Source organism: Aethalodelphis obliquidens, unplaced genomic scaffold, assembly GCF_003676395.1.
Source record: "Aethalodelphis obliquidens isolate GAN/ISIS:26980383/991018 unplaced genomic scaffold, ASM367639v1 scaffold28, whole genome shotgun sequence".
NCBI classification, from domain to species: Eukaryota; Metazoa; Chordata; class Mammalia; order Artiodactyla; family Delphinidae; genus Aethalodelphis; species Aethalodelphis obliquidens.
The window spans coordinates 23,367,505-23,395,029 of record NW_020837972.1 but is presented as its reverse complement, the minus strand read 5'-3'; the positions used below and the strand labels follow the sequence as shown (position 1 = coordinate 23,395,029).

The 27,525-nt window shown below is 44.3% G+C and overlaps 1 protein-coding gene across 18 annotated transcripts in view; it reads right to left on the bottom strand.

Annotated features, from left to right (window-relative positions):
* The window catches only part of EP400 (E1A binding protein p400), a 116,105-nt gene that overhangs the window by 82,350 nt on the left and 6,230 nt on the right, over positions 1-27,525 (bottom strand). For 10 of the 18 annotated variants that reach the window (XM_027125173.1, XM_027125171.1, XM_027125170.1 and 7 more), the window contains 3 exons: positions 17,007-17,168; positions 13,241-14,577; positions 11,613-11,723 (listed from right to left, as the gene is read on the bottom strand). In XM_027125173.1, coding sequence (XP_026980974.1) covers positions 11,613-11,723; positions 13,241-14,542 — 1,413 coding nt within the window. In that variant the 5' untranslated portion in view covers positions 14,543-14,577; positions 17,007-17,168. Of the gene's footprint in view, positions 1-11,612; positions 11,724-13,240; positions 14,578-17,006; positions 17,169-27,525 lie in introns of those variants that run through there. The other 8 variants (XM_027125183.1, XM_027125188.1, XM_027125185.1 and 5 more) reach the window with 5 other exon arrangements.

Here is a 27,525-nt window from a genome sequence, read left to right as displayed (position 1 = left end):
TTGGACTAAACACATTCAAGATAAATACAAACTCTAAAAGAAATATTAAAAATGTGAAAAGGTGGGCAGATACTGCATGGGACTCGATACCTGCAAGGAGGGAATGACACTAGGAGACGCTTCTGGGTTTACGGCATTTGGCACAAGGACAGGCCCCAGTCTCAGACCCAGACAGGGAGGGTCTCACTGGCTTGAAGACTACTAGGATGGAGAGTAGGAGACCAGAGCGGAGACAGGTAAGGGAGAATCGCCACAGGAGGCAGCGGAGATGGGCCCCAAGCTCCCCTTTTTTCTGGCTGCCTCCTGACCACCCACATGCCGAGACGCCAAGCACAGGCCAGCATAACCACACTGAGATCTCAGGAGGCAGAGTCTACAGTTTCAATCCAATCACATTAACTAGATGTGAAAGCAAACCAGCAGAACTCCTCAGAAGGATATAACAGATCTCAGGGTCTCTGCAACCTATCATTCACGATACCCAAAACCCAATTCAAAATCAATCAACATGATACACCATATTAACAAATTGAAGGATAAAAACCATATGATCATCTCAATAGAAAAAGCTTTTGACAAAAGTCAACACCCAATTCTGATAAAAACCCTCCAGAAGGCAGGCACAGAGGGAACTTACCTCAACATAATAAAGGCCATATGTGACAAATCCACAGCCAACATCGTCCTCAATGGTGAAAAACTGAAAGCATTTCCTCTAACATGAGGAACAAGACAAGGTTGGCCACTCTCACCACTATTATTCAAGATAGTTTTGGAAGTTTTAGCCACAGCAATCAGAGAAGAAAAAGAAATAAAAGGAATCCAAATCGGAAAAGAAGTAAAACTGTCACTGTTTGCAGATGACATTATACTATACATAGAGAATCCTAAAGATGCTACCAGAAAACTACTAGAGCTAATCAATGAATTTGGTAAAGTAGCAGGATACAAAATTAATGTACAGAAATCTCTTGCATTCCTATACACTAATGATGAAAAATCTGAAAGAGAAATTAAGGAAATACTCCCATTTACCATTGCAACAAAAAGAATAAAATACCAAGGAATAAACCTACCTAAGGAGACAAAAGACCTGTATGAAGAAAACTATAAGACACTGATGAAAGAAACTGAAGATGATACAAACAGATGGAGAGATATACCACGTTCCTGGATTGGAAGAATCGACATTGTGAAAATGACTCTACTACCCAAAGCAATCTACAGATTCAATGTAATCCCTATCAAACTACCAATGGCATTTTTCACAGAACTAGAACAAAAAATTTCACAATTTGTATGGAAACACAAAAGACCCCGAATACCCAAAGCAATCTTGAGAAAGAAAAACGGAGCTGGAGGAATCAGGCTCCCTGACCTCAGACTATACTACAAAGCTACAGCAATCAAGACTTCCCTGGTGGCACAGTGGTTGAGAATCTGCCTGCCAATGCAGGGGACACGGGTTCAAGCCCTGGTCTGGGAAGATCCCACATGCCGTGGAGCAACTAGGACCATGAGCCACAACTACTGAGCCTGCACGTCTGGGGCCTGTGCTCTGCAACAAGAGAGGCCGCAACAGTGAGAGGCCTGCACACCGCGATGAAGAGTGGCCCCCACTCGCCGCAACTAGAGAAAGCCCTCACACAGAAACCAAGACCCAACACAGCCCAAAATAAATAATTAAAAAAAAAAAAAAAAAAGACAGTATGGTACTGGCACAAAAACAGAATCTATAGATCAACAGAACAGGATAGAAAGCCCGGAGATAAACCCACGCACATATGGTCACCTTATCTTTGATAAAGGAGGCAAGAATATACAATGGAGAAAAGACAGCCTCTTCAATAAGTGGTGCTGGGAATACTGAACAGCTACATGTAAAAGAATGAAATTAGAACACTCCCTGACAACATACACACAGAAAAACCTCAAAATGGATTAAAGACCCAAATGTAAGGACAGACACTATAAAACTCTTAGAGGAAAACATAGGTAGAACACTCTATGACATAAATCACATCAAGATCCTTTTTGACCCACCTCCTAGAGAAATGGAAATAAAAACAAAAATAAACAAATGGGACCTAATGAAACTTGAAAGCTTTTGCACAGCAAAGGAAACCATAAAAAAGACGAAAAGACAACCCTCAGAATGGGAGAAAATATTTGCAAACGAAGCAACTGACAAAAGATTAATCTCCAAAATATACAAGCAGCTCATGCAGCTCAATATCAAAAAAACAAACAACCCAATCCAAAAATGGGCAGAAGACCTAAACAGATATTTCTCCGAAGAAGATATACAGATTGCCAACAAACACATGAAAGGATGCTCAACATCACTAATCATTAGAGAAATGCAAATCAAAACTGCAATGAGGGGGCTTCCCTGGTGGCGCAGTGGTGAAGAATCTGCCTGCTAAGGCAGGGGACATGGGTTCAAGCCCTGGCCCGTGAAGATCCCACATACTACGGAGCAACTAAGCCCATGCGTCACAACTACTGAGCCTGCGCTCAAGAGCCTGCAAGTCGCAACTACTGAGCCCACGTGCCACAACTACTGAAGCCTGCGTGCCTAGAGCCCATGCTTCGCTACTAGAGAAACCACCGCAATGAGAAGCCCACGCACCACAACAAAGAGCAGCCCCCACTTGCAGCAACTAGACAAAGCCCGCACAAAGCAACGAAGACCCAATGGAGCCAAAAATAAAGACAAATAAATAAATTTATAAAACAAAAAAGCAAAAAACTACGAGGTATCACCTCACACCGGTCAGAATGGCCATCATCAAAAAATCTACAAACAATAAATGCTGGAGAGGGTGTGGAGAAAAGGGAACCCTCTTGCACTGTTGGTGGGAATGTAAATTGATACAGCCACTATGGAGAACAGTATGGAGGTTCCTTAAAAAACTAAAAATAGAACTACCATACGACCCAGCAGCAATCCCACTCCTGGGCATATACTCTGAGAAAACCATAATTCAAAAAGAGTCATGTACCAAAATGTTCACTGCAGCTCTATTTACAATAGCCGGGACATGGAAGCAACCTAAGTGTCCATCGACAGATGAATGGATAAAGAAGATGTGGCATATATATACAACGGAATATTACTCAGCCATAAAAAGAAATGAAATTGAACTATTCGTAGTGAGGTGGATGGACCTAGAATCCATCATACAGAGCAAAGTAAGTCAGAAAGAGAAAAACAAATACAGTATGCTAACACATATATATGGAATCTAAAAAAATGGTTCTGAAGAACCTAGGGGCAGGACAGGAATAAAGACGCAGACATAGAAAATGGACTTGAGGACACGGGGAGGGGGAAGGGTAAGCTGGGACGAAGTGAGAGAGTGGCATGGACATATATACACTACCAAACGTAAAATAGATAGCTAGTGGGAAGCAGCCGCATAGCACAGGGAGATCAGCTCGGGGCTTTGTGACCACCTAGAGGGGTGGGATAGGAAGGGTGGGAGGGAGACGCAAGAGGGAGGGGATATGGGGATATATGTATACATATAGCTGATTCACTTTGTTATACAGCAGAAACTAACACAACATTGTAAAGCAATTATACTCCAATAAAGATGTTAAAAATATATATATTTTTTAAAAATTACTCCAAAGCACAGAGACAAGAAAACACAAGCCATACTCAAAACAATCAATGGACACCAACCCCCAGACGCCTCACATTCTGGAAGTAGCAGCAGGGATTTTACGGTAGGTTTAATAAGGACGCCCAAGGACATAAAGGTATGTTGTAATGAAAGACGAGAGGAAATCCTGACAGAAAAAAAGAAACGATTAAAAAACAGAACCAATCTGAAAAAGAATATATATATCACTTCGCTGTACACCAGAAACACTGTAAATCAACTATACTTCAGTAAAAAAGTAAATTTTTTTTAAAAAGAAAAAGAACCAAATAAAGACCTAGAACAGAAAAAGTGTCTGAAAGTTAAAAAATTCATTGGATAGGCTGAAGAGTAGGGTGGGGACACAGAGGTTGGTGAATTGAAAACAGATTCTTGAGGGAAGAACAAGAGGAAGCCTGGACTTCAAGACTCAGCAGATGGCACAGTGCTGCTTAAGGATGGACGACAGATAAAAACAGCTGAGCAGAGAGCCCAGAGGGAGACTCAGACTCACACAACCTTGCCAGTTCCTAAAGACACCAAAGCAACCCACACGGAATGAAAAGTCTTTTCAACCAAATGATGCTAGAAGACTGGATATCCATGTAAAAAAACTGATAAATTGAACTTCATTAAAATAAAAAACTAAGGGGCTTCCCTGGTGGCACAGTGGTTAAGAATCCGCCTGCCAATGCAGGGGACACGGGTTTGAACCCTGGTCCAGGAAGATCCCACATGTTGAGGAGCAACTAAACCCATGCGCCACAACTACTGAGCCTGCACTCTATAGAGCCCACAAGCCACAACTACTGAGCCTGCGTGCCACAACTACTGAAGCCTGTGTGCCTAGAGCCCGTGCTCCGCAACAAGAGAAGCCACCACAATGAGAAGCCCGCGCACCACAACGAAGAGCAGCCCCTGCGCATGGCAACGAAGACCCAATGCAGCTAAAAATAAATAAATAAAATTTTAAAAGAATAAAAAAATCAGTAGTTGGGGGATAAATCAGGAGCTTAAGGTTAAAATATACACACTACTATATATAAAATAGATAACCAACAAGGACCTACTGCATAGCACTGGAAACTATACTCAATATCTTGTAATAACCTATAATGGAAGAAAATGTTAAAAAAATATACATATATTTATATACATGTGTGTATAACTGAACCACTTTACTGTACACCTGAAACTAACACAGCATTGTAAATCAACTAAATTTCAATATATTTTTTTAAATGGCAAAAAAAAAAAAAAATCAATAGTTGGGGTAGGGTTACAGAACTATAATTATTCATTCCCTTTAATGCTATAATCACTGAAAAATAATCTCCACTTAGGATTTTTTAAGATCTAAATAACTGTAATAAAAACTATTTTGGGGAATTCCCTGGCAGTCCAGTGGCTAGGACTCAGCCATGGGCCCGGGGTTCAATCCCTGGTCGGGGAACTAAGATCCCACAAGCGCGGCCAAAAAAAAAAAAAAAGAAGAAAGAAAAAAATACTACCTCAAAGTCTTTTGGAAGCAGACAGAAATTAATATACTGTGTATGTAATACAAGGAATTCTGAATTTATTTCTAGAGTTTCATTGGTCAATATAAAAATTCTACAACTGGTTGTAAATAATAAAACTCATACTGAGATTTTTTTTTTTCCGAAGAAAACAAAAGGTATGTTTTTTCATTTCAATTCTTTCCTGACAGACTCTCCATTTTCTTGTCTCCTTAGACATCCACTAGTATTTGCGACAAAGATCTATAATTCAAAATGGAGATTCCTTGGTTTTCCTCTTTTAGGTCTCTTAAATATTTATAACATTAAATAATGTGATTTTTAAAAGCATAGTAAAATTAATCATAGAATTTTTAAAAAAAAATTTTTTCCAAACTTGAATAGGTTTTTCTCCAGAGAAGATGACCAACAAGCACATTAAGATGCCCAACATCATTCGTCATAAGAGAAATGCAAAAGAAAACACAATGAGACACCACTTCACACTCACCAGGATGGCTAGAATTTCTTTTAACAGGAAAAAAAGAGTTGGCAAGGATATACAAATATCGGAAGCTCTGTATATTGCTGACGGGATGTAAAATGGGGTAGCTGCTAAGTATTCACAGTGGACTGTTCGCAACAGCCAAGAGCTGCAGACAGTCCGAGTACTTATCAAGAGTGGATGAGCAAAATGTAGCACACCCGTACAATGGACACACACTCTACCACAAAAAGTTCTGGAGTGCCGAGGCATGCTACAATGTGGGTGAACCTTGAAAACATCATGTTAAGTGAAAGAAACCAGACACAAAATATTGCACGACTCCACACTAGGTCAATCTATGGAGACGATGCCGACTGGTGGCTGCCAGTGGCTGGAGGAGCAGGTACTGGGGAGTGACTGCTTTTTGGGTACGGGGTTTTCTTTTAAGACAATAAAGATATTTTAGAAATTGATATACATAACAGTGGTTGCTTAACACTGTGAATGTACTAAATGCCACTGAATATTATGTGGTTAATACAAAAATGGTTATGTGAATTTCACTTATTTGTGCATAATCACAGAATTTAAACAGTGGGATGTGAGTGTTCACTGAACACTGTTTAGCTTTCCTGTCTGAAATTTTTCATAATAAAATGCTGAGAATTAGAAAAACTTATAAGTTTAAAAAGTAATGATAAAGCAATCACCCGTGTACTCATCCCGAGGCTTAAGAATAAGCTGTTACGCACGCCCTGGAGACCCCACGCACTATGAAGGCATCCCCCTCCCCACCTGAACTGTGCGTGAACATTCTCCCCTGGTGCCACCACCTACAGGCTTAGCTCCACGCTACGCTGTGTTTGGTTTTGCTTCCTAGTGAACTTTACCTGAAGGAACGCTGCAGCTGGGCTCTCCCGTAACTCCTTCTGTTCCACAGGGCGCTGCTGAGACCCGCCCACACCGACTCACTCCTTTTCACTACTGATTACTATTAGCATTCCTCTATATGAATGTGCATGACCCGCTGATCTGTTCTACTGCTGACGGACATTATGTATCTTTCCAGTTTGGGGCTATTAGAAGAAACGATGCTGCTGGGACCATTATTAGATGTGTTTTCTGGCACACAAACACAAGAATACCTTTAGAGCATGCTGTTTGGATCAAAAGGGCCTACCCACACTCACCTTTTCCAGATCATGTGAAATGTTTCCATGCTACGCTCCCAATCAACAGTGGGTAAGAATCTCATAGACCTAAATCAACAGATTCTGTCCAATTTAATTTCTGGTGAGTATGGCAATCTGGTGAGTATGACAGTAAATCAGAGGGTTTAATTTGTGTCACTGTGGAGACCATGCAACCTAAGTTTACAGGCACTCCCTGCCAACCACTGTCCCACGGTTCTTATGCAAATATTTATCAATGTGGTCTATAAACGCACTGATGTATTACATTCCTCTAAGCACTAACAGGAAATTTGTCCCACTAATAAACTTTCTGACAATTTCCAATTCAAGAAATTTTATCTTCAGTTGTATCAAATTCATTACAAGAACACCTAAATACTGGGTTCAAATTATCATTCCCCACCAAAAAGAACACAGTTCCTTGGAGAAATGACTGATTCCTGGACTGAATCAAGGCATGTGCGAGATGAACTTTAAACATTTTGCGCCAGAATGTAAGCAAGTACTTGGACAGTGCCAGGGATGTGTCAAAAGTATACTAGAGCCCGCTTGAAAGGGCTCCCACTGGTCAAATTACAGATACTGTGAACATCAAAATAAACAGTAATAGAATAAATAGTAATAAACTGGGGCGGGGGGGCTGGGTAGCGGATGGCTGGCAGGGCACAAGGAGACTTGGTGGAAGTGGACGCCCTGACACGTGTATGGGTTACACGGGCACTTGTCAAACTCAACAAATTCTAACATTTAAGATCTGTGCAGTCCCTGCCTACAAATTATACCTTAATATGATATAATTCACCACTTTTACAGACCAAAAAAGAAAAATCACATGATTATGTGAATAGATGCAGCAAATAGTATTTGACAAAATCCAACATCCATTCATGATAAATACTAGGAATAAAGGAATTTCCTTAACCTGATAAAGGACAGCTACAAAGTCTACAGCTAACATCATACTCCATATGGTGAAAGACTAAATGCTTCCCCCTAAGATCCAGAAGGTAAGAATTGTCTGTTCTTATCACTCCTATTCAGCATCACAGTGCAAGTCCATGCCAGTCCATGCCATTGCCAGTGCAAATAAGGCAAGAAAAAGAAATAAAAGGCATACAGATAGAAGAAAATATAAATTTTGCTTTCTTTGCAGACATGATTCTCTAGGTAGAAAATCCCATGGAATCTACAAAAAAGCTCCTAAAACTAATAAGTGAGTTTAGCAAGGTTGCATAATCAACTGTATTCCTATATACTTGCAATGAACAACTAGAAAAAAATTTTTAAATTTAAGTACCATCTATAGCACCACAGAAAAATTGGAATAGCTGGGTATAAGTCTAACAAAACATACATAGAATTTGCATGCTGAAAACTACAAAATACTGATGAAAGAAATCAAAGACAAAAATAAATGGAGAACATACCATATTCCTGGCCTGGAAGACTCAACGTTGTCAAGATATTACTTCACCCCAAACAGGTCAATAGAGTCAATCCAATCTCAATCAAAATCCTAGCAGGGGGCTTCCCTGGTGGCGCATTGGTTGAGAGTCCGCCTGCCGATGCAGGGGACGCAGGTTCGTGCCCCGGTCCGGGAGGATCCTACATGCCGCGGAGCGGCTGGGCCCGTGAGCCATGGCCACTGAGCCTGCGCGTCCGGAGCCTGTGCTCCGCAACGGGAGAGGCCACAACAGTGAGAGGCCCGCGTACCGCAAAAAAAAAAAAAAAAAAAAAAAAATCCTAGCAGGATGTTCTATGGATATCGACAAGCTGATTCTAAAATGTATATGAAAAGTGAAAGGAACCAGAATGACCAAAACAATTCTGAAAAAGAACAGAGTTGAAGAACTCACACTAACTGATTTCAGGACTTACTACAAAGATACAGTAGTAAAGACAGTGTGGCATTAAGCAAAAAGATAGACACAGAGATCAATGGAAGAGAAGAGAGCCTAGAAACACACCCATACGGACAGGATCAACTGATTTCTGGCAAAGATGCAAAATCAATTCAGCAGATACAAGACAGTCTTTTTAAGAAACACTGCTCAACTAACTGGCTGTCAATATACAAAGAAATAAACTTCTACCGATGCTTGCATGTTATACAATACTTTACTCAAAATGGATCACACGGGCTTCCCTGGTGGTGCAGTGGTTGAGAGTCTGCCTGCCGATGCAGGGGATACGGGTTCATGCCCCGGTCCGGGAAGATCCCACATGCCGCGGAGCGGCTGGGCCCGTGAGCCATGGCCGTTGGGCCTGCGCGTCTGGAGCCTGTGCTCTGCAACGGGAGGGGCCGCAACAGTGAGAGGGCTGCGTATCGGAAAAAAAAAAAAAAAAAGGATCACAGACCTAAATGTAAAACATAAAACTATACGACTTCTAAAAAAAAAAAACTAGAGGAAATTTTTGTGACCTTGGGTTGAGTGAAGAGTTCTTATATAACAAAATCACAATCCATAAAAGAAAAAAAATGATAAAAGAGACCACATCAAAATTCAGAACTTCTGCTCTGTAAAAAATGATCTAAAAGAAGAAAAAGATACGGCACAGAATGACAGAAAAATATTTGCAAATTTATATCTGACAAAAAGCTTATATCCAAATTATATAAAGAATTCTCAAATGCAACAACAAAGCAAATGACTCAATGGGAAAAAAATGGTGAAGGAAATGAACAGATACTTCACCGAAGAAGATATACAAATGGAAATGAACGCATGAAGAAGAAAAGTTGTTCAACATCATTAGTCTTTAGAGATATACAAGTTAAAACCACTGCATACGTATTAGAATAACTACAGAAGAAAACTGACAAGAACAAGTGGTGGGGAGGATGCAGAACAAAAGGAACTCTCAGTCACCGCTGGTGGGAATGTGAAACGAACAGCCACTGTGGAAAGTTTGGCAGTCGCATGTGAAACTGAATGTACTCTTAGTAACAGCCCAGAAACCTGTCTCCTAGGTATGCCAACAACTGGAAACAACCCAACGTCCTTCAAAGGGTGAATGGCTCAACAAACTGGGGAACACTCATATAGTGGAATACCGCTCAGCAAAAAAAGGAAACAATTGGCAAATTCAACAACGTGGATGAATCTCAAATGCATTAATTATTATGCTAACTGAAAGAAGCCAGACTGAAAAGGCAGCATGCATATACTATACTGTATAATTCCATTTGTATTTTATCCTGGAAAAGGCAAAATCATAGACAGAGAACAAAGGTTAAGGGAGGGAGAAAATTTGACGACAGAGATGTGGCATGAGGAACTTCTGGGGGGATGACAGAACTCCTCTGTTTCTTGGGTGGTGGTGGTTACACAACTCTAGGCATTTAACAAAATTCACAGAACTATAGACCAAAAAGAATAAACTTTACTGAATTAAATAAATTTAAATAAATAAATACCGTTAATGACATATGAAAATGAAATAAGAATCTGTATGTGAATATACGTAATGGAAGAAAAAAGAAAGTTCATCATTACAGCAGAATGCCAGCTAATGAATGCAGAAGGAATAATGGAGTTAGAAAATCCACTTTGCAGTCTTTAACGCGACAGCTGACTCCAGCAGGACTCGCCAATAGATAACAGAATTAGTGGCCCATGTCAAACGACATTCTACAAAATAACTGACCTACACTTCTCAAAAATGTGAAGGCATGAAAGAGCGAGGAGCTTGCCCAGATTAAAGAAGACCAGAGAGGCATGGCAACTAAACACAACGGGTGATCCCAGACTGGGAGAAAAACTATACAAAGGATGTCACCGGAACAAGAGACAAAATTTGCACATGAGCTGTGGCTCAGTCATAGTAAAAGTTACTGTAAAATTTCCAGAATTGATTGTTATACCACGGTTAGGTCAGGTAACACTCGTACCTGATACCATATGAAGAAGGACTTAGGGATGCAAGTGTGATATGATGTCTGCAATTTACTCTCAAATAGTTTGGGGGAAATGTGTATGTGTGTACATATAAAAGAGAGAGAGAATAAAAATAATGCAAATGGGGCAAAAAGTTAACTGGTGAATTTGGGTAGAGGATATAACAGGAGGTCTTTGTACTGTTATTGCAACTTTTATATATGTTTGAAATTATACCAAAATTAAAAATTAAGAAAATTTTAAAAACATCATCACCACAAGATTCAACTGCTTTCAGAACCTAGCACAATCTATTCCAAAATGACTAGAATCTGACCTGTACTTTTAGGTTCTTGGCATTTATTAATGTAACACTGAGTGATTTAATTTTCAAAAAATTAAAAATAATCAGTTTGCATTCAATTAACATCCATTTAGAAGCCTAAGGTCCTGGTATTTTAGAAGTGTGTTTCATTTCAGTGTTTCTTCTAGCTACAGAAAATATCAAGTTATCATCTGTGTAATCTTTCTTTTTTTCTTCTGTTTGCACTGTTCTCAAAAATACAGATAGAAGACACAAGAAAGAACGAACATTTAAAACACAGCACACAAGGAATCCTGAGCATACATTCAACAGGACTGTAGGTATTAGATGACATGCATGCTGAAGCTACTACTGCGTTACAGGTCAATACACACAAAAAATAATGCATTAAGGTCTGTGTTGTCATTTACTCATGCAATTTAGTTGTATAATTTTATATGCAGGAAGGCTTTTTTACTTTTTTAAAATAAGGAATGGGCTCTGGAAAAAAATGCTGAACAGCAAATAGTAAATTGAAGGTTAAAATATCTGGATGAAGGAAAAGTTTCGGATGAGACTACATTTTAGAACCATCGAAAAGTACCTGAAATGGTTGCTGCTGGGATGAAAAAGCAGCAGAAACATTTGGAGGAAGCTGGGTTGCTATAGCAACAGGAGTACCAGTCTGCCCATCCTTTCCTGTCACAACCTTTACCTGAGAGGAAATATTTTGAGAAAAAAAGGCAACATAATTTTTAAGACTGCTCAAAATTTTGTTAGAATTTTATTGCTGATAGCTCACTGATGTCTGGTGTTTAAAAATGGAATTTTTTTGCATCAAATCCTGTAAAAGGACACTGAACTGATTTGTGACAGATTTGTAATACCCTAACTCAACTGCAAATCTTGCAGAAACTCCAATTTAAGTCACAAGTGCAATGTCCTTAGATTCTGCAACTTCAAACTTTAAAAATGGTAATGGCGGACAGTCTTCAAGTAGCAAAGCCCTGACAACCTCATAGGCAGTTTACACCCTGGCCTACTACGTGCAGGTCAGAATGGCAATGACAGATAAGGGGGATTGAGCCTACAGACAACATTGGTGTACAAACATAAAAGAGAACTGAATTTCACTATTTCATGGCAACAGAGGTGAAATCCTCAAAAAAAAAAATCATATAAACCTTTTAGAAAATAAAAATGGTTCATCCTGGAAAGGGTGTTAAAGAAAACACCAAATGGCAAAGCCACACATAATAAATATCAACGAGGAGATGAGCAAAGAGGCCAGCTTTTGTTCATCAAAGGCTGATTTCTTTGCAGAAGAACTGACAGAGATTTACACTGTTTTAGCTGTATCAAAAAACAAAATGAGCTCCACCAACATAGTGTACAGTCACAACACAGAGGCACAAATCCAGTGCATCACGCTGCACCTCACTGTCGCCCTGTCTGCTCAGCTTCCTTCTCTAGGAAGTACCAATAAAGGGACCTTAGGAATCACTAAGGTACTGAGAATCCCAATTGGGGTTATTTATTAAGCACCCATTCCAGGTACCCAAAAAGTTCACTATCTAAAAAAGATTCTATCTTAAATACCACTCAGTAGCCACGTGCAACAGCGTGAGTTAAATATGTGATCTCAAATCTAAGACTACATCTAAAAATTGAAAAAATTCTCAGTTGCTTTGCCATAATAACCATATTTTAATCATGAAGATACCTTATAAATGTATCTAGTGATTTAAATCATAACTGATATACTGTAACAACCTAGTGATTCAAATCCCTTCCTTAAAAATGACATTCATGGTGTTGAGAATCCCAATGGGTGAACCTGCGTAAGTATAATGTGAAACCTGGGGAACCAGCGGGAAGGTGTCCACACCCCTGGCTTCTGCAGGCCCTTCGGGGCTGGCCAACCTCCACACACCCAGCAGAGCACAGGGGAACGCTGGGTCAGGCCAGGTTGGCTCCCCAAACCGGGGAAGCATCCCTGTTCTAAACGCACCGGCAATACTCACAGCACCACTCTGCACCGTCCTCCTAACTAGAGCAGCTCTTTCCTTCCATGAAGGAAAAAGCAAATGCATCTTCCATTTGCTCCTGGATCAAATCCTTATGAACTGCATCTCATGAACACCCCAGGCTCACAGATCACGTGCAATTCACGGCTGCCTGCACGCACAGCCAAGCAGCCCGGCCTGCTGGTGACTGGGCGCCGCCCCTCACCTCGTCGTTGATGACCTCAGACTTCTCCTCGTCCTCGTCCTCGTCCTCCTCCTCCAGGTCCAAATCGTTCTGCCTAAGGTAAGCTTGTAACGGGGCATAATGCTTCTTCTTGAAAGCTAGGAAATCCATCATGTTTCCCTGAAGGTGCTGCAAGAAGAACAGCTCGACCAAGTACTCCTTGAAGGCCGCCTTCAGAGCCTCCATCTCCCTGAAGTGGTAGTCCAGGCACTGCTTCCGCATCTGGGCCAGCTCCTGGGAGGCCGCGGGGATCTCTTCCAATTTCCGGGGAGCCTTTCTTATCCCCGTGCTCCCCGCAGACGGGACAGGAAGGCTGGAGAGGCCCGGGGGCGCTGCGGTCCTGGAAGGGCTGGTGGGGGGCGGTGGGGACGTCATCCCAAACGCCGAAGTCCCCCCGACGCCAGGGAGCAGAGGCCTGGTCAGCGGAGGCCCCTGCAGCACCTGCTGCTGCTGGATCAGCTGCCCCTGGATGATGCTGCTGATCTGGGGCGGCAGACTCGTCGTGGTGATGTGGCCAGGGCTGGCCAGGGGCTGCAGGCCGGCCCCGCCTGCGGCCGCGGGGCTCTGAGGTCCCAGGTGGTGGACGGTGCCCCCCGACTGCGCGTGGGGCTGCGAGAGTCTCCGTTCTCTGACCGTGATGGGCGCCCCCGTGTGCTGCAGCTGAACCTGGGCGCCCGGGGCCATCTGCGCCAGGCCCGAGCCCTCCTGGAACACGAAGTGGCCGCCACTGGACGGGCTCAGGCTGATCTGTCTCACCAGCACACTGGCGTCCACGAAGCCCCCGGTGGGACTGCTGCTGCATAGGCCCAGGCCGGGGCCAGGGGCTCCCGCCCGCATGCTCTGCAGGCCCGGTCCCGGCCCGGGGCTGGGCTGGGTGGGGCTCTGAGTCTGCACCTGCTGGGACAGCGGCGAGGTGACCTGGATGTACGATGGAGACCCGTGCTCAAACCGCCTCTGCTGCGCACTGAACTGGAATCCCGGAGAAGTGGGGCTGGGCAGCGGCAGGGGGGCCAGCGTGATCTGGGGGTTCCCTCCCACCACCGGCCCCACATTCTGAAGGGCGATGTTCACGCTCTGCCCGGCCACGGGGCTGCGGTTCATCAGCTGCTGAACTTGGTAACCGGGGGACTGGGGCGCGGACGGGCTCGCCGCCGGCGCAAAGGGCGTGGCGGGGGACTGCGGGGGGTTGGGACGGGCCTGCTGCTCTTCTCCTTCGCTGCCAGCGAAGGCCCTGGACCTCTGCAGCTGGTGCTGGACGTTCTGAGGGCCGCTGCCATGGTGCATGATCGCCCTCCTTTTTTATCCAACTTAATGCTCTGCTGAAAAAACAAAGTTAAAATCAAGTTACTTAGAGGCAAATATAACCATCTGATCACTACTTATTCTGAGTACCATTTAGCAGCACTGGACAGATGCTCTGGAGGGATGTTCCCACCAGCATCTGATACAAACCACTGTCTTACTGTCATCGAGCCCTGACGAGATGGCACTGGAGACCATCTCCTTCAGCACAGAGGAGGGACAGGGCCTTCCTTCTGGGTCACTGCTGTGCCTGGGGCCAGGACATAGCCTGGCAGAAGCAGGTGGGTGGTCCCAACCAGCTCCCGAGGAAGCTAACTGGCAATCACTTGCTCAAGGCCAGCGGGATATGAACCTGGTGCTGGCGCTCGTGACAGGCATGTTTCTTCCTGGGGGGCTATTCCTCGTCCGGTAGCCCTGCTCCGTGCCGCCACGTGCTGGGGCAGTCTGCCCATCTCTCCCAGTGGAGGAACGGTGCCCAGGAGGCCGCCAGTGGCTCCCACACATGCCACCATCGCATGTCATCAGAAGAGAACCGCCCCTCACCAGCTGGCAGTTCTCATGAGCATCTGTGCAACGCCCCTGCAAACACCCCCGGGTTACTTGAGTGTGAACACACAGAGCCCCTCTGCGCTCCTGGGGGAGAGGCCCAGGCCTGGTGCCAGCCTCGCACCTCAGCCCTCTCTACGAGCTCACCTGGGGGTGGTGGGTGTTTCCGGAAGAAAACCTCAGGAGAGAAGGGAGCAGCCAGGACGGGAGAGTCCCCGTCAGGGGTCCGCCAACTCTCTGGGAGCTGGGACATGGCTTTAAAGGGGCTCATGGCCCCAAGAGTGCTGAAGGCTGCGGACTAGGGAAGGGGGCGGGAGAGGGGACAGGACACTGAGAAAGGACGGGAGGAAGCAGAGGACTAGCGGGAGGAGGCTAATTCCGAGGTGAGGCAGGGAGGCCGCCCACAAGTCACACTGGGCTGGAGCCTCGCTCTCTGCAAGGGGGCGACCCCGCTGGGAACAGGACGACAGCCGCAGCCTGTCTGCTCCCCACTGGCTGGGTCAGAAATACCCTCCCCCCGATTACAATTCTCAAGTCTTCACTGACACACCTAGCTCCCCATTTCTTGGTGTTCCCTCCAGCCCTCCCCGCAAGACAAGCAGGAGCATCCTTTCGTCTTCAGGGCATCACTGTTATTTCACGGAGAAAACGGACAAGGGATGAAAAACATTATAAACCGAAAGTTACAAGACTTAAAAAGTGAAAATACACATTTGTATGAATGCTGCCACAGTCCCAGGCCCCTGGCTGAAACACACATATGTATGAAATCAAGAGCTACAGAACTCACGGGTGCACAAGTGAAGGCTGGGAAACATAAAGACCAGTGCCTGCTTAGACTAGCAGGAGAAGGCACTCTCTGCTCTGATGACCGTCTCTGAAGATGGAGTCTAAAGACCATGGGCAGGCTGCAGCCAACACATCCAAACGGGAAATCGGGACCACAGCCTTAATTATCATCCCAGGAGCCCTCTCCCACCCTCGCCCCCAGCAGAGAGCCCAGCAACGTGGGCGGGAACCGTGAGCTGTGGGACACTCAAGGGCGGGGGACTCTGGGGCATGCTTATTGCTTTCAAGACGAGCTTTTGGGACTTCCATCGTGGTCCAGTGGTTAAGACTCTGTGCTCCCAATGCAGGGGGCCTGGGTTCGATCTCTGGTCAGGGAACTGGATCCCGCATGCATGCCGCAACTAAGACCCGGCACAGCCCAATCAATCAATCAATCAATCAAGTTTTAAAAAAGAGCTTTTGTTCCTGATCTTTTTAAACAAGCATTATGAGGAAGATTAGTGTAGAACAAACACAAAAATAGAATAAAAAGAATAAACAAACACATTAGGACATATTTCAGATTATTTCCTTAAAATACATTCCCAGAATACCAAAGATGATAAGAGAGAACAAAGGCCAGAAAGAAACTCTCTCACATATAATAATTTACAAAACCAGGGGGAAGGTAAAGAATGGGAGGGGGGGGAATACGTTGTGATGACTGACCTCTTGAAAAAATGTGGAGGGAGACAGCGCAGATCTCTGAGGGCTCAGAGCTCAGAACGTGCCTAACAGGGTGGCCGACAACGGTGGGGAAGCAGGCCCCATTACCTTTGACCTACTAATCCAACCTCTGGGAATTGCTAAGGAAATTCACCTACCAATTTTTTAAAATTATGCATAAAAATATTTATTACAGAATAATACAGTAGAAGTAAAAAGAAGTGTAACCAGAAATATCCAATGTTCAAGTTCTAGATGGAGACTATGTTATAAACATGGAAAAGTTTTTCAGATATATTATTAAGTGAAAAAAGTAGCATACTAATTGTACAACTTAACCACGACTCTGTTAAAGATATAAATTAAAAAACTATCTACTGAGACATATGGAGACATAAATACTGACCTTCGCCTGGAGAAGGAATACAACACCTGGAAGAGCCACACAACGCGGCTGCCTCAGCAACGTAAAGGCCGAGCTACAGACACACCCACACCACGAGGACGCCAAGGAGCACAGCCAGACGCAAGGACCACAGGCTGCAGGCCACTGACACGACAAGACATTCTGGAACAGGCAAAACCACAGAGACAGATTAGACAGACGCTGCCAGGCTGCAGGTGGGAACTTGGGGGTGTGGAACTGGTTCTACACTTGATTTGGGACAATGGTTACAAGAATGAGTGTGTTCGTTCAAATTCAAAGAACTGTAAACTACACCTTGACTTTTTAAAAAGGTTCCTGACTTCAGTGAGCTTACGGTCAGGTTGGAGAAACAAACCCAATCAACTATGATGTAAAGAAACCACTTATCTAAAACAGCATCCCCCGGAACATGATACAGGTACCCCGGTGGAAAGCAAAGCCACCATCTCCTGAATTGGGGGCAGCGATGTCCCTAACTGTAAGGCCCGCCAGCAGCCGCAGCGGGCTGTTTGGCTCACGATTTGAGGAGGACACTGCCCAGGACCAGGCCAAGATCAGCGGGCCGCGTCAGCGCACCGCCGCAACCTGCGAGGAGTGGGGACAAGCCCTCAGACCACTGTGCGCAGCGCCCACTGGGGCCACGCGGGGCTGGCGCCGTCTGTGCGGTGGCTGCTCACTCAGGGCAATGCTGACATCACACAAGGGGCACATCTGGTGCCGGGAAGAGGCCACCCTAAGAAACACCTACCTGGGCCCCATCCTTGGTGTAGGCAGGGGTCCCCAGGTCAGAACTGGAAAGAGTGAGGGGGGAAGGGCTCAGGAAACTGGGTCCCCATAGCAGCTGCTCCCACCCCCTCACCCCCCGCTGAGGCCTGGACATGCTCCCAGCCCCCCAGGGCCTCCCTCCCCAGCTTCTCTTTCGGGGCTCCCAGAGTCCAGGCAGCTAGGGATTGGGAAGCCTCTTCTTCCCCTTCAACGAGCAGGGAGCTCAGGTCATGAGCCCTGCTCCCTTCCCAAACCCGTCTCCCTCTCAGCCCTGTCATCCCCCCAGACGGATCCGGCCCTCAGGCCAGGCTCCCGCTTTGGGTAGTTCTGCTACGTCAACAACAGCTCCCGGGCTGGACGGAGAGTGAGGAGAAGGGAACGAGGAGGAGGGTGGATCAGGGCTTGAACACACGAGCGTGAACTCAGGGCAGAAGGAACAGACAGAACACGATGGGAGTGAAGGGAGGACAGAAGCCACAAATAGCGTCTGGGAATATTTTCAAGTGGAAACTCCAGAGAGCAATTTGGCAGTAGGTACAAGAGTCTTACAGCACATTCGCGTCTTCTGACCCAGTAATCCGACTCCTAGATCAGCCTAAGAGAACAGATCAGAGCTGTGTCCAATGTACACGGACGCTGACTGAAATGTTGTTTGTAGCAGAAAGACGGCACGCCCAGCCACGAACATCAATAAACTTTGATACAGCTACGCAAAACAGTATTAATACTGACTACGTGACAGAGTACACTTTGATTTTTCCCTGCTGCCTTTCTATGCTCTCCAAGTTTGTCCTTAACTGGCTTGTGCCACAGTCATCAGTGCTCTTCACCAAACACTCCGATTCTCCCGCCAGTCACAACACGGGTGTGCATTTCCCAGCCCTGGACTGGGTGGTCACGTGACACGCTTTGGCAAAGACAGGGGCATGCTGTTTGCCACACTGACTCGGTCCTGCTTGGCAGTTCACAGGAGCACAGGGATGAGGCCCCGAGGGAGCACAACAACAAGCTAACTGCAGGGAACACGTGGCGGGCACTCCGCCCTGTGCTGGATGCCAGCAGCGCCCGGGGCGCACCTGCCGGCTGCAAGAGCCAGGCACATCTAGGCTGATCCAGCACATAAAGGAAACAACACATGAAAGCAGACTCACAGATACAGAGAGCATACAGGTGGCTGCCAGAAGGGAGGGGATGAGAGGTGGGTGAAATGGGTGAAGGGTATTAAGTGGTACAAGCCTCCAGTTATAGAAGTCAGTCATGTGATGTAAGGTGCAGCATAAGGAATATGGTCAGTGACACTGTAATAACACTTTGTACGGGGACAGATGGCTACTAGACTCATCACGGTGACCGTTTCATAATGTGCGCACATGTCAAATCATTAGTACACCTGGAACTAACACAATATTGTAACCAACTATACTTCAATTTAAAAAAAAAAAGAAAACACTTTGCAATAGAAGAGACGCCACACCCTCCACTCCAGCCTATCGCACAAACCCCCGCAGTTCTCTGCCTTAAGACACAAGACCCCGCTGACATATCTGTCCCTGCCTCCCTGCCACCTCCAGCAATGGTCCACCCGGTGAGCCTCTCAGGGTTTCGTGGTGCCCACAAATCCGTGCCTCACCAAGAGCTGCAGACCACAGAGAAAAAGGCCTCTCACAGACAGATGCTATTTTTAAACCTCTCTGACTGTTGTCGAGATGTTTAAAATAAGAAGTCTTTTTAGAGCATTACTAAAGTTCACAACAGCTTTCTGGAAGGCTAAAGAATTATTTTTTTATCACTTATTTATTTTTTTATTTATATTTTGGCTGCTCTTTGCGGCACGTGGGATCTTAGTTCCCTGACCAGGGATCGAACCTGCACACCCTGCAGTGGAAGCATGGAGTCTCAACCACTGGACAGCCAGAGAAGTCCTGAAGCTAGAGAATTAAAATCCAAACTTTCTTAGATCGATCCACTTAGAAAAATAAAAGTCAGATCCACCCCCTGAGCCCCGCCCACCCCTGCACCTCACACCATTCACAAAAATTACTCAAGGGGGTAAAATCAAACCATAAAAATATTTTGAAACATATGAGAATATCTTTATAATCCTGCAGTAATGAAGAGTTTCCTAAACATGGCGTGAAACCTAGAAACAATATTTATTTTTAAAAAGCATTAACAACTGACAACCTTACTAAAGAAGAACATTACAATAAAAAAGTGAGATTGATAAAAAATATTTGAAGCCTATGGGCTTCCCTGGTGGCGCAGTGGTTGAGAGTCCGCCTGCCGATGCAGGGGACGCGGGTTCGTGCCCCGGTCCGGGAAGATCCCACGTACCACGGAGCGGCTGGGCCTGTGAGCCATGGCCGCTGAGCCTGCGCGTCCGGAGCCTGTGCTCCGCAGCGGGAAAGGTCACAACAGTGAGAGGCCCGCGTACCGCAAAAAAAAAAAAAAAAATTTGAAGCCTATATGACAAAAGGTTATCCATCCTTAAGAATTCCCACAAATCAAGAAGAGCGAAACAACCCAAGAAAAGAGGCTAAACCAGAAATTCTACAAGAAATTCAGATGACACATAAACATCAAAAATGCTTAACCTCATTAATAACAAAATATGAAATAAAGTGAGACAATTATTTGTTGTTTGACAGGGTAGTGAAGATCAAAAGACTGATAATATTCAGGTTTAGTAAGGCTGCTAGGAAATGGCGAACCCGCCATACACAAATGAGGGAAGTAAAGCACAGCTATAGCTTTCTGGAGGGTAACGCGGCATTACCTATCACAATTTTAATGTACACTGATCAAGGAACTCCAGCTCTAGGGATCTATTCACACAAATATACAGTTGTCCAAAGGTGTTCATTATAATATTATTTATAATGTCAAATTTCAAACAATGTAAATGCTCCCCTATAGGGAACTTTTAACAAAATCTGGTATAACCACCCTTTAGAGGCAGCCACTAAAAGAATGAGGAAACGCTTGTACGTACTTAAATTATATAACTTGAGTAAAGCCAAACATACGTGTAGCATATATATTATACGTATACACGTTTTTAAACTCTCGACATGACAACACATATATGGGCGTGTACATATTTCTAGCTCTCTCTGTACACGTTAAAAGAAACGTCTTTGGCCAAGCATAACAGCGTGTCGTGTGAGGGAGGCTGTCTGACTGGGCTCACTGATGAACCACCAGCACCCAGAACAGAGCCTGGCATATGAGAGACACCCGGTAGGTGCTTGGTGAGTACACGAGCGAGCATGGGAAAAGCAGAGGAGGGGAAAGTGCTAGAATACTAGCGTGCTGAAGACCAAGGCCAAGGAGACAGACAGAGCCAGGGCTCAGAGGGCCATTACGCCACACTGGGTGGGGAGTCCCCAAGTCGCTCGGCAGGAGATGCTGGCAATCATGGCCGCCCTGGCTCTATGCAGACCGGACACGGTTTTAGTCTGTATGATGTCATCTGCTGTTTGGATTCATTTCAATTGATATTTTTATACCAGGAGATTTCACATAAAAAACGCAAGTTGTCAGCTTCATTCATGAGAAACATCCGAGTACTGGCCACACTGGGCCACATCCCAGCCGGCAACAAGAAGCGGGAGCTGAGCAGAAGCCCCAGGCTGCCAGGCTCACTGCGCTCATCGCCACAGTCGACGCGCCTCCCACACCACAGCCAAGGGCCAGGCACCGCTCACCACCCAGGGAGCACTGCTGTTAGAGTGGGGAAGCATTTCTATACTGCACCATCAAGGGGGCCATTTCTGAACGGGAGGAAGCACACATCCAATGCGCAGCGTCTGCATCAAAGAGCCCCTCACAGGCCATGAAGATATGCAGAGGCAGAAACCAGAGAAGGCCTGGCCTGCCAGAAATAAAGCCAGCTCCACAACTTCCTAACACAATCACCAGCATCAACCAGAACCCAGGCTTGGCCTTCTTGACTAACATCAAAACCCACCAAAACACTATGACTCTCTCTACAAGGTTGCTCACATGTAACGAACCAAACGCCTGATTCATTTCACTCACGCCTAGCCTGTATTTATGAAATGGGATTTTCTATTGCAAAAATCAGTAAAACAAAGTAAAACTCCAAGGTAAGACTTGAGGCTGAATTTTTCAAGCACATTCACTTGTAAATCCATCACTCATAATGAAAGAAATATGAACTAAAACTAAGCTGAAATATCATTTCTCATCTCTCAGCCTAACAAAATTCAAAAGCCAGACAACACACTGTTGGTGAGACTGTGGGAACCAGGCCCTCTCAACTCTGCTGTGGGATGTTAACCTGTACAACCCTACAAGGGGACCTGGCACCATTTACCCAAAACTACACATGCTCAGGACTTCCCTCGTGGTCCATTGGTTAAGAATCCGCCTTCCAATGCAGGGGACGCGGGTTTGATTCCTGGTCGGGGAATTAAGATCCCACATGCCGCGGAGCAACTAAGCCCTCAGGCCACAACTACTGAGCCCACACGCCACAACTAGAGATGCCCACGCACCACAACGAAGAGCCTGTACACCGCAACAAAGACCCAGCACAGCCAAAAAGAAGAAGAAACTACACATGCTCTTACTCTTTAACCCAGCATCCCACTACACATTCACCATGAATATCCATCTCCAAAATGAAAACACACAAGCACAATGTTTATTCACTACAGCATTATTTGTAAACACAAAATACCGGAAATAAACCGCACATCCATAATATTTCAGAGACTGGTTGACTATATTACAGTACATTCACTTAATGGAGTACTACGTAGCTGTACAAAAGAATGAGGAAGATTTCCATGAACTGGTATAAAGCAATTTCCAGAACGCATACTGCTAAATCAAATAAACAAAGTGTAAAAGACCATACATATGGGGAAGTAATTTTGTATAAGAAAGGGGAAAGAAAGACAGACAGACGGACTAGTTAATGGAAGGACAGAGACATACCTTTCCTGCACTCATTCATTCATTCATTTTTATTTTTATTTGGCTGTGTTGGGTCTTCATTGCTGCACCCAGGCTTTCTCTAGTTGCAGTGAGCGGGGGCTACTCTTCATTGCGGTGCACAGGTTTCTCACTGCAGTGGCTTCTCTTGTTGTAGAGCATGGGCTCTAGGCGTGTGGGCTTCAATATTTGCAGCACGCGGGCTCAGTAGCTGCAGCACGGGGGCCCTAGAGCATGTGGGCTTCAGTAGTTGTGGTACACAGGCTCAGAAGCTGTGGCTCGCAGGCTCTAGAGCACAGGCTTAGTAGTTGTGGTGCACGGGCTTAGTTGCTCCATGGCATGTGGGACCTTCCTGGACCAGGAATCGAACCCACATCCCCTGCATTGGCAGGCGGATTCTTAACCACTGCACCAAGGAAGCCCTGTTTATTTTTGTAAAAAAAAGAATGCAGGGACACGGGTTCGAGCCCTGCTCCGGGAAGATCCCACATGCCACAGAGCAACTAAGCCCGTGCACCACAACTACTGAGCCTGCGCTCTACAGCCCGCGAGCCACAACTACTTGAAGCCCACGCGCCCAGAGCCCGTGCTCCACAACAAGAGAAGCCACCACAATGAGAAGCCCGCGCACTGCAACGAAGAGTAGCTCCCACTCACTGCAACTAGAGAAAGCCCGCATGCAGCAACGAAGACCCAACATAGCCAAAACTAAATAAATAAACAGATACATTCCAACAAACAAAAGTCCAGGACCAGATGGCATCACTGATGAATTCTACCAAACATTCAAAAACGATTTAATGCCTATCCTTCTCAAACTCTTCCAAAAAATGAAAAGGAGGCAACGCTCCCAAATTCATTTTATGAGGCCAGCATTACCGATACGAAAACCAGACGAGGACACCACCAAAAGAGAAATTACAGGTTAACATCCCTGATGAACACAGATGCAAAAATCCTCAACAAAATATCAGCAAACTGAATTCAACAATACATTGAAAGGATAATACACCGTGATCAACTGGGACTTATTCCAGAGATGCAGGATGGTTCAACATGAGCAAATCAATCAACGTGTTGCACCACGTTAACAAAAGGAAGGATAAAAATCACATGATCATCTCAATAGAGCGGAGAAAGCATTTGACAAAACTCAACATCCATTTAGAATAAAAACTCTTAACAAAGTGGGTACAGAGGGAACATACCTCAACGTAATAAAGACCACATATGACAAGCCCATAGCTACATCATACTCGACAGTGAGAAGCTGAAAGCACTTCCTCTCATATCAGGACAAGACAAGGGTGCCCCCTCTTGCCATTTTTATTCGACACACTTTTGGAAGCCCTAGCCAGAACAATTAGACAGGGAAAAGGAATAAAAGGGCATCCAAGATCAGAAAGAAGTAAAACTGTCACCATCTGCAGATGACACGATATGATGTACAGAAAACCCTCAAGACTCCACCAAAAACCTGTTACAGTTAATAAATGAATTCAGTGAAGTTGCAGGATACAAAATCAGTAAGCAAAAATCTGTTACATTTTCATATACTAAGAATTATTAGAGAAGTTAAGAAAAACACCCATTTACAATTGCATCAAAAAGAATAAAATAAAAAAAAAAAAAGAATAAAATACTTAGGAATTTTCTGGCCAAGGAGGTAAAAGACCTGTACACTAAGAACTGTAAGACACTGATGAAGAAACTGAAGATGACACAAGTAAATGGAAAGATATCCTGTGCTCTCAGATTAGGATTAACATTGTTAAAATGTCCATACTACCTAAAGCAATCTACAGATTCAACGCAATCCCTATCAAACTCCCAAAGGTATTTTTCACAGAAATAGAACAAACAATCTAAAAATTTGTATGGAACCACAAAAGATCATGAAAAGCCAAAGTAATCTTGAGAAAGAAGAACAACACTAGAGGCATCAAGCTCCCTGATTTCAAACCATATTACAGAGTTTTAGTAGTCACAACAGTATGGTATTGGCATAAAAACAAACCCACAGATCAATGGAACAGAAGGTCCAAAAATAAACCCACACATATATGGTCAATTAATTTATGACAAAGGAGGTAAGAAAATACAATGGGAAAGAAACAGTCTCTTCAATAAATGGTGTTGGGAAAACTGAACAGCCACATGCAAAAAAATAAAACTGGACCACTATCTTACACCATACACAAAAATTAACTCAAAATGGATTAACGACTTGAATGTATGACCAGAGACCATAAAACTCCTAGAAGAAAACACAGGTGGTTAAGCTTCTTGACATCTCTCTTGGAGACTTTTTTTTTTTTTTTTTGGATCTGACTCCAAAGGCAATGGCAACAAAAGCAAAAATAAACAAATGGGAGACATCAAACTTAAAAGCTCTGTGCAACAAAGAAAACCGTCAACAAAATAAAAAGGCAATCTTTTTATAGGAAGAATAGAAGAAGATATTTGCAAATCATATATCTGATAAGGGGTTAACATCCAAAATATATAAAGAACTCATGCAGCTCAATAACAAAAAAAAAAAAATCCAATTGAAAAATGGACAGAGGATCCGAATAGACATTTTTCCAAAGAAGAAACAGACGGCCAACAGATACATGAAAAGATGCTCAACATCACTAATCATCAGGCAAATGCAAATCAAAACCACGAGATACCACTTCACACCGGAAAGGCAAATCGAAACTACGAGGTATCACCTCACACCTATTATCAAAAAGACCACAAATGACAAATGTGGCAAAGATGCGGAGAAAAGGGAACCCTCAGGCACTGTTAGTGGGACTGTAAACTGGTGCAGCCACTATGGAAAACAGTATGGAGCTTCCTCAAAAAAAATTAAAAACAGAACTACCATATGACAATTCTATTACCAGCCATTCCACTGTATCTGAAGAAAACAAAAACACTAATTTGAAAAGTTATAGGTACCCCTATGTTCATATGCACCATTATTTACAATAGCCAAGACAGAGAAGCAACCTAAGTGCCCATCAATAAATGAATGGATAAAGAAGATGTGAGCTATATAGAGAGATAGATATGGAGAGATATACAATGGAATATTACTCAGCCGTAAAAAAGAATGAAATCCTGCCATTTGCAACAACATGGATGGAACCTGAGGGTATTATGTTAAGTGAAATAAGTCAGACAAAGAAAGATAAATACTGTATGATTTCACTTGTATGTGGAATCTAAACAAAACTCACAGATACAGAGAACAAGTTGGTGGTTGCAGTGGGGGCTGGGTGGTAGGCGAAGTGGCTTAAAGGGGATCAAAAGGTACAAACTTCCAGCTATAAGATAAATAAGTCCTGGGGAGGTAGAGCTTGGGAACTGTAGTCAGTAATATTGTGCTGCATGTTCAAAACTTGCTGAGAGTAAATCTTTATTTTCTTTAATTTTATTTATTTATTTTTGGCTGCGTTGGGTCTTTGCTGCTGCGCGTGGGCTTTGCTCTAGTTGAGGCGAGCGGAGGCTGCTCTTCGTTGCGGTGCGCGGGCTTCTCGTTGCGGTGGCCTCTCTTGTTGCGGAGCACAGGCTCTAGGCACGTGGGCTTCAGTAGTTGTGGCTCACGGGCTCTAGAGCGCAGGCTCAGTAGCTGTGGCGCACGGGCTCAGCTGCTCCGCGGCATGTGGGATCTTCCCGGACCAAGGCTCAAACCCATGTCCCCTGAACTGGCAGGCGGTTTCTTAACCACTGTGCCACCAGGGAAGCCCCGAGAGAGTAAATCTTGAAAATTCTCATCACAAGAAAAAAAAAATTGTAACTCTGTATGACGACAGACAGTAACTAGACTTAATGTGGTGACCATTTTGCAATGTACACAAATGTCAAATCATTATGATGGACGCCTAAAACTAATATAATGTTGTATGTTAATTATATTCCAATAAAAATAAGCAGATACATACATATCTATATATATATTTCTTTCTTAAAAAATATATTTCCTAGTTATGTCCACTAAAGAGTCTGGAAGCAATAACACCCCATAAATACCTGCTTACTTTTGCAAAAAAGGAACTCAGGAAGAATAAGCCAGAAATGAAGGGGGTGGGTGCAAGCAGACTGGCAGGACAGTGGAGGAAGGGGCGCTTCTGAGTACACCATCTCGTATCATTTTGACTTCTAGAATCATGTTAAAGTGTTACACGTTCAAAAAGCAAAATTAAATCAATAGGGATAAAGAGCTCCCTAAAACTGAACGCAAACAGAAGCAAATCTAACTCTGGAAAGGACAAAATAATCACCAATGGAACAGGGAAGGAAGGCACGGATCAACCCCATGATGCTGGATAAGAAGAGGGAGTCAGTATCAACTCATGGTTTTTCCTTAAAACACATTTCCTGTCTCCTGAAATGGCCTAAAAACAATGACATCCTGGCAGAATGGAGGAAAACTAGGGGCAGAGAGCTCTGCAGAACAAGCAGCAATGTACACAGCCTTGCCCGGGGTGGTGACGGAAGACAGAGAGAAAGGTTAGGAGATTTTAGGACAGTGGTTCTCAGCGGTTTCATCTCCATCTTTGAAATAAATAAACTCATGCCATCGTTTAACACCATTTGTATCTCAAAGTCAAGTCAGCGATGGGACTACAAACAAATCCAAGACTAAGTAAAGCTTCTCCTTTCAACCTGGGGCTCTCCTCAAACAGAGACGCTGCTGCACACACACTCACACTCTAGGAAACCAGCAGAGTTAAGACTGGAGGCCTAGTAACAGGCACAGGCGGGTTAAGAAAGGCCA